General features: G+C 35.1%; 1 protein-coding gene across 1 annotated transcript; it reads right to left on the bottom strand.

Moving 5' to 3' along the window:
* Positions 1–5230: 5230 nt before the first annotated feature.
* On the bottom strand, positions 5231–10757 carry MLANA (melan-A). Its single transcript, XM_054287456.1, has 4 exons — positions 10684–10757; positions 8463–8559; positions 6257–6358; positions 5231–5299 (listed from the first exon to the last, which is right to left on the bottom strand). Exons 1-4 carry the CDS (start codon positions 10755–10757, stop codon positions 5231–5233), a joined length of 342 nt encoding a protein of 113 aa, XP_054143431.1.
* Positions 10758–11690: the final 933 nt, after the last annotated feature.

Consider the following 11690-nt stretch of genomic DNA (forward strand, 5'->3'; position numbering starts at 1 on the left):
TGTCTTGAGTAAACTTGGAAATTCCTGGTCCAGGAATTCTTCAGAAATTTTTACAATCTCAGCTGAACTAAGCACATTAAATGAAAATGGTATGTAAAGGAAAAGCAAAGAAAATGTAATTTATTGCTTATAATATTTCTTGAAATTGTTTGTTACACAGAAGGTCCATTAAAATGTGCATAAATATAATTTACAACCTTTTGCAGATGAAGACAGTGAAGTTCTGAGTTCTCATAGCAACATGGAGAAACTGGGAATAGAATCCTTGGTCCCCTGACTTCTTCCAGCTTCCCATCCATAACTAAAGGTTAGACACCTAGATTGCTGCTTTATCTTCCCCTATTCTCACTTTTTACAATGAAGAAAATATTTGGAAAATGCAGTTATTTTCAGGAATGTGAGGAACATTGAAAAATAGCATTTATAAAAATTAAACAGCAAAGAGAAGTAAGATAGTAAAGAAACAACTGTGATTTTTTGATTGTCTTCAGGCTTTAGAACTTTGCTTTTCAATACCGATGTCATAAAAAGAAGACAATATACTTATTTAACTAGTTGTTCATATTGATTCCATCTCAAGGATAAATACACAAGAATGAATAAATAAGGATAAAATCAGACTATTTTGGCTGTCAATTGGTCATTGCCATCTGGTACCAACATATACATTGAGATCTGCCTTCATAACATGCTGCTATTTATGGAATCATTGCTCATTCTTTTTTTTAATCACATGCAGCAGTGAAATTGAATAACAGAGGAATTGGTGACTGAGTATTACTATGTAGTCACAGGGTGTCTTCCTTATAATAAAGGAAGAGTAGTATCATGATGGATTCCATTTACACAATATTAAAAGTTGAGATTTTTAATATTATAATAAATTTTTACTACTGAGAAGGAGGAATTGTGTGCATGTATTTTTAAAGAACATTTACAATTCGTATTAGCAACACACCAATACTAAAATTGCAGTAATTTGTTTGAGGCGTGTCTGGACAGTATTCTACAGTTCAACTACGTTATGCCTTCAAAATATTGTTCTTGCCAGTAGAGTGGTTTTTACAATGTGATCATAGAAGAACAAAAAGTGGGAGAGACCTATCTGAAGTATTTCCCTCCTCCATGGCCTAAGAAATGTATGGAAAACCAATACATTTTTTAAAATGGAGCCCATGTCTGAAAGTGAATTTTTTTACTTAGGCAAATGAAATGCAAGGGGTGTGGCTGGTGCAGCAGACCTATCCTTGTATATTAGCTGCACCTTGGACTGGGTGTTTCACTCGCTGTAGTGGCCAGTAGGCAATGCTTAGTGGAAAGAATTAAGAAATAGATCAAGTATGAGTTAATTTTCTCAATATGTATACACGGTGCCAAGAATAATTCCAGCAAAATTGTGTGAACTCAGCCTGAGCTTGTCTGTAACATGAAAGGGCAGATTTTGCAGCCAAAGAATCAGGTGCTGCAAAAATGTGAGCAGTAATTCAGAGAGGCAGAGCAGCAGTAACAGTGATATAAAAGCATAAAACTGCTGATCTATTGTAAGGAGCGATGCATGAATTGTGTTCAATGGCAGAAGGTTTGAATGAGGAGTTGACTGAAGTTGTTAATGGGGCCAAAATCCAGGAAGTGAAGATCGTGTGGGCTGCATATCCTGGGAATTATGAATGTAAAAAAGACAAGCTCCTTAAATCTGTGTTGATACCAAAAATGTTCAGGTTGAGTTTTCTGGAGATAGAGAAATTGGAGTAATTTATAACAAGGTAGACACCTGACACCTTTTAATCCTTGCAAGGATTTCTCTACAGGATGTTAATGTCAGGGAATAGTCGCACTTACCATATCTTTTTTTTTTGTTCTAATGCAAATTCTGAGGCAGTTCTAAGGTTTTTCTTTTTTATAGCTTCCAGATAACCATCCTAAAATTCTTCCTGCAGAATCAAATCTAGCACTGAACTATGTCCAAAAAGGGCCACTCTTTTGCTCCAGAATGTCAGAAGCAGTAAGTTGAGGTGTACATGGTGCTATGGAGAAATAGAAATCAATTACTTTTGCCAAGGTGGGTGGGAAAGGACAAATTGATAGAACTTGGAAGATGACACCTTTTTCTTAAGAAACTTATTTTCAACAAAAATGAGTCAGATCTTTCCCCCTATAGCTACAAGATGGTGGTAAGGTAAATTAAAAAAAAGAACTGTGAAGAAGGAAGGCTGCTTTTCTGTGTATGCAGAGAACTTAGCAATCGTGCAGCAGAGAATTCGGTTTCTCCCATCCAGAGATGGAAGCTAGTGGAGTTGAAAAAACTTCACAAAATTAGTATTGAAAGACTGAAGTATTTATATTAGGCCATCACTCTTTTCTTGTACTGATTTTAACTCATGTGATGTATTTCTCAGGAAAGGAGCAAATAAAGCTTGTGGTCCAAACATCTAATTGAGGCTGTACTAAAATGGTTTGGAAATGTGAAGGCACATGTGCTGCTTAAGCATTGTTCAGATTTTCACCCATGTTAATCCACCAAGACTGGAGTTTGCAGCTATCCCATGCGAAGAGCTTTCTAGGGAAACAAGAGGAGGCAGTAACTGTGGCATCTAATGTCAATAGTGTTGTCACAATGGATTATAAATTCTGTCCTTTTTTCTCTAGTTAAATATGGCCCAGTAGTCTCTGGTTCTTTTTTGATGAATAAATGTCATAGAATCGCAGAAGCAGAGAATGGGTTAGGTTGGAAGGGACCGTAGCAGATCACCTCATCCAATCTCCCTGCTCAAGCAGGATCATCCCAGAGCGCATTGCACAGGATTGCTCCAGATGGTCCTTGAATATTTCCAGTGAGGGAGACTCCACAACCTCTCTGGGCAATCTGTTCCACTGTGAGTTGCGATCCGATGGGATTTGAGAGATGGTTCATGGTGGATGAGGATAAGATGGATGAGCCTTTCTTCTTCATATTGCTGTGAGCACAAGGCAGTTCGGAACACCACTACCCCCAAAAATGTCTTTTGTGTTGGCACAAGAGTAAAATCTATGTGGACAAAACATCTAGAAGAGCTAGATTTTGGCAGCAATGGAGGCATTCTAGAATGTTCATTAGAAATCTAAGGCAGCTGCCTTTGAGTCAAATACTTTTTGTGTAAAATAAGTAATGTAAAAATTTGAGGTTCCAGGAGGGCTTATCTATCCTTTAAGTATCTATAAATTCAGCTCAAAGTTTAATTGTTGCAGTTCAGGCTGCTGAGGAGTTTTAACAATTTAGCCTTACATAGTCCGACAAACAAATTAATATTCCTACTTCATCAGTGTTAACTTCTTCATGAGCTTTTGCAACATCTGGTAATATATTTAATTCTGACACTACTAAAAATGTGTGCAATCAAGTAAAGCTTTTTGAACTCTAAGCACTTCTTCATAGTAAATAATCTCTATTAATTTTTTAATTGATTTTTTTCTCAGACATGAGAAAATGACTGCATGTCAATTCTATTCCACTGTAGTGCTACAGTCTTTTGAAAGGAAGCTGCCCTAGAGTAGAGAAATGCTGTGTGCTGAGCTGCTAAAAATATCAGCACCAAGCTTTAGCTTACCAGTCCTGCAAGAAAATTAGTTGGCCATTGTGTTTGACATCTTTAGTGCTTACTAGCTATAAGATAGCATTTTTTATGTTTTCCTGTGTTTTCTTCTTCCTGTTGCTAAATAATTCCACAATTTTTTTCCTGACAGGCAGATATTGGAAATGACACAGGTAAGCAGCTTTTTAGGTTAAAATTCAAAAATAAGTCTCTAAAAATACATCTCTATATTTTAAATAAATATATAAATTAAGTTTGTAAAGACATATGGATGGATTCTAGCCTTTCACAGCAATTACTGATATTTATTACTTTCCAACAATTTTAATCTATATAAACGTTTTTATTACAGAAGAAACATTTCAAAAAACCCATCTTTATTATTTGTCAACACAAATGGAGTTTATGTTAGGCAAATAACCCATGCCTTGTGTTGATAACTTATTTTGTTTTAATGTTTTTGTATTGGTGTATTTCATGACAAAGAACTAGATTCTTTACTAATAGCAGTTAATAATTGCTTTATTAAATCAGTTTTCTTCTGTAACTACTTTTGATTTTAATGAATGTTGTACCATTCTAGCTGCCTCTTGTGAGATATTAGGCCTTGTGTATAAATTTATTGACCTGCATATAATCTTAAGTAATAATCTGGAAAGCAAGCAATAACAAAAAGGCTGAGTAAAGAGTAACTATCAAATGTATGTAGCTAGTTTATGCATATCAAAATCCTTAGTTTTTTATTACTGCTAGTTCTGGCAAGCTTGGGAAATTAACATCTAGGAGTCTGCTGTATTCTGTATTCTTCAAGAAACATGTTTTTTGTGCATTTTCTTAAATAGTTTCATCATATTAGAAAGAAATTACATGTAAGTCTTTAGATTTACAAAGTTCTTTTGCTCTCTCACATGACTGCCACAAGGAATTGAAAGATGATGTCATTATATCCATTGCAGCATGAAATAATATGGACTCCAAGTTGCCTACATTGATTGTGTTTTATAAGGAATTAATTCATTACAAGTACATAAACAAGTGATGTGAGGTTAAAGTGTGTTGTAAAACATTGTCACTTTTTGGAAGTAGATTTTAAAACTGCTGGTGAGGAAAACTGTTTGTAAGAGGACATGTAGTCAAATTGTTTGGTTCATTTTGTGACAGATTGTTCTACATTACATTCTAAGGAATAGTTGTTTGGGGTTTTTTGATTTTGTTTTTTGGTGGGGTTTTTTTGTGTGTGTCTGTAGTTGTTTTGGTTTTTTGGGGATTTTTTTTATTTTTTTTAAAGAAAGGGAAAGATGAAGACAAAGGTGCTGTCACTTTTTACTCCGATTGATACTGAATAGTGTGTCACTGCAGATCTATGTAGACCTGTGAAGGATTCAAGATGACTAGACCATAATGTCTAGTCATCTTGAATAATGTATTCATCTGACTGCAAGAAGTGAAAAGCTTAAAACAAAAGCACATTCAGATTTATTAAGGCATTTCAAGGACCAGTTCTGTAAATAAGGCAGGAATAGTTTTCAGCAACTGCTGATGAAGACATGTTTTTTTCTTTTGTATGATCGTAGCTTTAAGGAAGTTAAGCATAGACAGAAAATAAAGAGCAAGCATGAGTAAATGGAATCAGTATGTTTATGGTTTCAAATTTCATCTTATTATGGTGAATAAGGTGGTGGTGACTGATCTGCAGCAATTTTGTCATAAGCTGGTGGAGCATCAGGTACCTGTGGTAAGGAAAATGGATGTGGAAGATCAAAAAAAAAAATCCCAATTGAATTATAAGGAAAATTACAAGAAAATTACCTTAAACACACAGCAAGCTATTTACCACCATATTAGATACAGTTCTATGACTTAAAGAAGCCAAGCTCATTCATTGTGTCTATTTTTTAAGGTTACTTTTTGGTAGTATGTTTTCTGGTTTTGCATCAGATTCACTTTATTGCTGTTGTTCATCCAAAGAGAGAATTTTCAATGTTAAAAAGGCAGGAATAATTTTCTTATATGTATGGAGTGGTTTTAGATTGATAATTCAGACAAATATTGAAGGTTTTAAGAGTCTTGATGCAGGCATATTATTGTATTTCTAGTGATAAAAATTTGAGCAGCTTATTTTAAATAAGAGGTTAGCCTCTTCTCAATTCTAAAGCAATTTAAACACACCCATTTATATATACTTATCACTTAATTTACCTTTTTGAAAATCGAAAGTTTAAATATAATCATCTTTCTGTAATGATTAGAAGAGCTAACACATTGAAGTTTTATAATATTCTCTGATAATTCTTATCAGAGTATAGTGTGTACAGACACAATTTATTTGTTGTTTGTCTGAATGGTAGAAAATCAGTTAGGGAGATGTTTGGGGTTTTTCAGTATATTTCGGCATTCAGGTGTTGCATCATTCTACTAGACTGCAAAATGATCATACAACTTAAGAATAAATATAAATTGAAGACAATAACTTTGAAGTAAGCATTCTAAATAGTAGATGTAATTTTTTTCTTTAGTTTTTCACAGTACAAATTTTTCCAGATACTACTTTCTAAGTTGATATTGAAGCATGGAAGACTCTAAGTATGAGAAAATACACCATGGGAGAAATCATCAAGTGTCTATTTAACAATATTATCTTACCATGTCTTATTCAGTTTTAAGTGAGTTCTTGACTTGCAACTTACCACAGAATTAAAGTCTCTGTAGTCCTGCAGAGCCATTTTGCAGTCCAGTATTTCTCCCTCACCTACCACGCGTCGTATTGTGCTCACACTAGAGCTTTTGCTCTGTGACAGATCATAGAGAAATATGGGGGAGGTGAAAGGTAGAAGAGATTGTGAATTTGGAGCAAAATTTGACAGCACATATACAGTAAGTATTAGAATCTGGGATTAGACACAATGCAAGTAGGAAAGATACCTCACCTAACACTTTTTGCTGTCTCTGCTGAGACATACGTTCTCTCTTCTGTGTAATCCAACTACATTGACAGAAAAATAAGTACCGCATTTTTCAGACTGATGCAGGAACTGACATCTCATGTACCCAAATGCCTCCTATTTTTTATGCCAGCTATTCCTTTCCTTAATCTTGAACCTTTTTGTTTTCCATTTTTTCAGCATTTCTTTTGTACACATTCTGTACCAGTTCTTCCCTAGCCAGAAATAGCCTAAGAAAAAATTGATTTTCAAAACCAGAAAGTAGAAATCTCTCATGAGAAGGAATTAAAAAACAGATTATGCTTTTTGCCAGGATGTGCAAAACAGACATTTGGTTTGATTTTTGAAGGGGTTTTTTGAGTATTACCTTCATTTTTTGCAACATTTCTCTATGAAAGTTCAGCTTTTAGGTATTTTGCTGGTTGATATATGTATTGGATAGATAACTGGATAATTGGATAGAAAAAGACTGATACAAAGTTACCAGAAAGAGCAAGGAAATGGATTTGCTGACTTAAATGAGACCTTTGCTGGGTTTTTTAGTTGCAAACAGTTACTTATATCTCCTTCAAAATATTAGGTTAACTAAAAGATACTGTAAGACACGTATTTGCCTAAAGCTTTGTCTTGGTTTCAGCTGGAATAGAGTTCATTTTCTTTTAAACAGCTGGTACAGTGCTTTGTTTTGGATTAATCATTCTTTATGAGATTAATGCTGGTAACACAATGATTATTTGGTTTTTGTTCAGTAGCTCTTGCTCTAAGTCAGAGACTTTTCAGTCGCTCGTGCTCTGCCATTGAGAGGATGCAAGAGAAACAGGGAGGGCTCATGGCTGGGACACCTGACCTGGACTAGCCAAAGGGACATTCCACACTGGAGAACATCACGCTCAGTATAAAAATAAGGGATTTGGCTGGGAGGGGCTGACTGCTGCTCAGGAATGGACATCAGTTAGAGGTGGTGAGAATCTGTTTTGGGCATCACTTGTTCCTTTGGGGTTTTAGTCCTCTCTTTCTCACCTTTTCACTATGATGATCATTAGTAGTAGATGATTATATTTTGTTTCAATTACTGAGCTGTTCTAATTTAACCCATGAAGTTCACCTTTTCTTTCCTATTCTCCTTCACACCAGGGTGGCAGTGGGAAATAAGCAAGTGTCTACACAGTGATTAATTGCTGTCTGGGATTAAACCATAACAAGCTTTCACTTTAAAGAATTAAAAAAGACATCCCTTTCATAGGAGATGGAGCAAAACTTAAAATATAAAGCTTTGGAACTTCTAACAGCAGTTGTTATGAGACAAATTGTACCTTTTTTTTTTAAATAGCTTCTAAGAAGACACAGATGAAAATATTTTTAAAGTAGTCTTAGAAAACAAATCTCAAACCCGTCCCACTTTTTTGTAAATCTTAAAATTGCAAATCAAATTTTGCATGGATGAATCTCACATCACCCATAGGTGAGCGTATTTACTTACTTTTACAATTATTTTTCTTCTTCTCTTCTTCCTAGATTTACTCTAATTTACCCCTTATTTAGGGCTAAATCTTATGAACAGGGAATATATTACTTTTATTTAAATGAAAGGACACTGGATGTCTCTTCGTTTTGTGTAAATATAAATAGAATGCTTTCTACAAATATTTTTTTTTACTGATCTTACAAAATTTACAGGTAAGTTTTTTTACTGATGTGCTGTGCAAAGTTGGGCAACTGGTTTCATGTCCCTTTGCTTCTGGTTCTTCTTACCCCTTTGTCTGACTTGCATGTTCTTTGGGGCAGGTTGTATTTCGTATGTGGTTTTGTCTGTGACATATATCAGTGTAAATACTGCTTGAGATAGTGATGTCCTCTTACAGATGTGATGTTCTCTGCATTATTGTCATGCAAATCAAGGTAATTTGTTGTCAAAATAATAGCATGAGAGAAAATGAGCTGCCACACTTACCCGCAGACTTTTGTAGCCACTACGTTTTTTGTAATACCAGCAGCCAAAGGCAAGTAAAATTGCCAGCACCAAAATGAAAAGCCCAATACCCAGAGCTCTGTTGGGAAAGCAAAACAAAATTTGCACAACTAGATGCATCCTCCCAAGAGAAAGTATGGTTAGACCAAAAGTTTGTGTCAGCAACTTTTTATCAGAGGAAGTCTTGGAGCAGAATTTACCTCAGAAAATAGGCAAAGTATTAATAACTTCATTTAGTTTCTATAGATTAAGCTGTTAGCTAATTTCTCTACCAAGTTCTTAAACATTTTAAAAATATATTTATTTGAAAATAATTATCTACCAGTGACTACTAATTCCAAAAACATACCTGTCTGTAAGTCTCTCAAATCACAGCATTGTGATATTGCAAGTGAATGTGAATTAAATTAAATGCTACATCTGCAATGATGCAGCTCATGTTTCTTTGCTAAATTTCTTTGGGCAGCAAGTATTTAAAATGTATCCTAATTGCATCATATTGCAGCAACTTCTAATGAAGGAAGTTTTTTTTTTGATGCATAAAACACATTGCAACCTTAAAACATGAGTAAGAATCTTTGAATTATTCGTAAAAGCTTTATAAGGATTCAGTTCTTGCATGACATAGCAGGCACATTGTTGCCATCACTGGGTCATTTTAGGGAAAATATGCTTTGCAAATTGTGCTCTAAAACACCCTTCCCTCACTGCTTCCTGGGGACTTGGCAGAAGCAGCACATTTCCACTTTAGATCAAAAAAGCAAGCTGACAAAGTAATTTCAAATTTCCTAGTCACAAAAAGCCTTCCTTTAATTTTAATATCCTCCCTGTTGAGAAATACTGAATTCATTCCCCATTTTTTTTGTTCTTTCCCTGTTCAGGAACAGAAGAATATATGAAATGATTAAAGGGAAAAGAGTATGGGGAAAAACTGCTATGTGAATCAGGATAAACCCAGTCTAACATAGACAGAGCTCACAGCAGTCACTTTCTGATGCAGCCAAAGTTGTGAGATGGCTCCGCTGGTTTTCCTGCTCTTGCCGGCACAGTTGAAACTTGGAGGGACTACGTCTCCAGGCAACTGGTGCCCTCTCTACATTTTTAGACTTCTTGCTTGTCACGTGTTGTTTTAGCTGTCCATTAGCCTGTATGTCCCTGTCCTGGTTTAGGGCAAATTTAGGAGAAAACCCAGGATGTGTTTCTGGAGCTGGTGCTTCTGACTGCACATTTGCCATCTAACTCCTTCCCTAACTACTCACAGGCTAGTATGGAAAGTGTGTATGCAATTTCTTGCTGTTCCAGTTAAAGCTGAAGTTGTGCCGCTAAGAATCTAGGGCTCATATCTAGAATACTTCTGGTACTGGAAGGAGAGGGTCACATAACTAGAAAAACTACTTACAGATGCAGCCACTAGAATTCACAGCAGTTAGAGGTGAGCATGCCTAGTTTCAAGTGCTGAGACATGACTAGCCAGCTTTTTCTTTTTGTTTTAAGAATTGAACTGCTTTGGATGGACTATTAGAGAACTTTCCCCTTTTTTTTATTCTTTTTGCCAGGGCTGATGGAGGAGCAGCTATCTGGCAGTATGAATATTTGCAACAAGTCATTAAGTCTGGGGCCCAGTAAGCCAGTACTAGCACAATGGAATTACTTGCCTTATGTAGTAAAACATCACCAGTTGGGTGGTGTCTCTAATAATCCCAGACCAAATGTATTTTATTGTAATTCAAAGATAAAAAATATTTGGCAGAAACAATTTGGGAATCATGTTTGTATGCCACTGATGTTTTGCTCTTTTTTTTAACCATTTCTCTGGGGAGTTTCCACCATTCTTTAGGGTGAGAAAATGTCTCTTTGAGGTTCCTAAGAGAGGTCTGTGATTCTAGAGATTTAGGGTACAGATCACCTTGCAACAGTCTTAAAAGTAAATTCTAAATAAACCTCAATAAACCTGGTAAAGGCTGATGACTTGTGATCATATTATTTAACTCTAGATTCTTGAATTCTGCAATTCTGATTTTTCATATCATTGATGGCTCTCTGAGGTCGCCCCTTGACAACCATTAGAGAGACCTATAAGATAGTTAAAAGGCACTCCATTTATATACAACAGTAAATTTTTTTGATACTATTTTCTGGTTTTCTTTCAATACAAATTCTTTCACCAGCTTACATGCTAACATAGGTTTTAGTTTACACTTACTCTTCCACTGCGAAGTAGACATGTCCTTTGCCTCTAAAGTGGTTGCTGTCCAGGTGGTTATATCTTCTGGGCATTTTGTGAGGTTGGTCCTGCTAAAACCTACAGGGTAGAAACACAGTGTGTCAGTGTGATAAATAATTTGGTACCATTGAAGCTTAATATTTTCAGTTTCTTTGTTTTAATGGGAGCATTTTAGAGAGGCAGGATAATCTGGTATTTTCAGAATCAAGTAGATTCCTATACACACACAACTAAATCCCAATTTAGGATAAAGCTCAAAACCATAACCATAAGTCTACGTATTAGTATCATCACTGACATCAAGGTGTTTGCAACTGAGTGTAACAGAGTTTGCAGAATTTGATGTGGTCTGTTTAGGTACCATGCGATGGCAGATTTCTAAAGCAAAATTGAGAAAATAGAAAAAAAGGCAATTTTCCTGGACAAGAAAAACAATTTAGAAGAAAAAATAATACTGATCCTAACAATAGTTGTTTTTCTATTCTGTAATTCCCTGTAAACACTCTGAAATAGGTTTTCAGTCACTGAACACTCTCAGACATCTGTTGAATTTCAGATGGGAATACTGATTTATGTCTGCTGACAATCTAAATTCAGATGTGTAGTAATTAATTTTATTGTAAATAAAATTGTAATTTTATTTACAATTTTCAAATTCAATTTACAAATATTCCCAATCTTAAGGTGGTAATCAGCTGTCTGAACAGTTAAAAATCTATTCAATCAAATATAGTGAAGAATAAATCCTCACATAATCATGTTTCTGTAATGTGAAGAGCACAACAGATCCTACTTGACTGTATCCCACTAATCTACCCACACTATACAAGTAAATTAGGAAACACAATGACTTTACTGAAGATAATTCTAGCCAAGGAAATAAAGCATATTGAGTTCACTTAGAGACAGTCAAGCCTCTTCTAAAGCATAATTTTTAAACAAAGCTGAAAACTTTGTGTGAAAAGAAAAATATAAATCTTACCTCC

Source organism: Melozone crissalis, unplaced genomic scaffold (genome assembly GCF_028551555.1).
Source record: "Melozone crissalis strain CALT ecotype California unplaced genomic scaffold, PUWL_Pcris_2 ptg000005l_1, whole genome shotgun sequence".
Classification (NCBI taxonomy): Eukaryota; Metazoa; Chordata; class Aves; order Passeriformes; family Passerellidae; genus Melozone; species Melozone crissalis.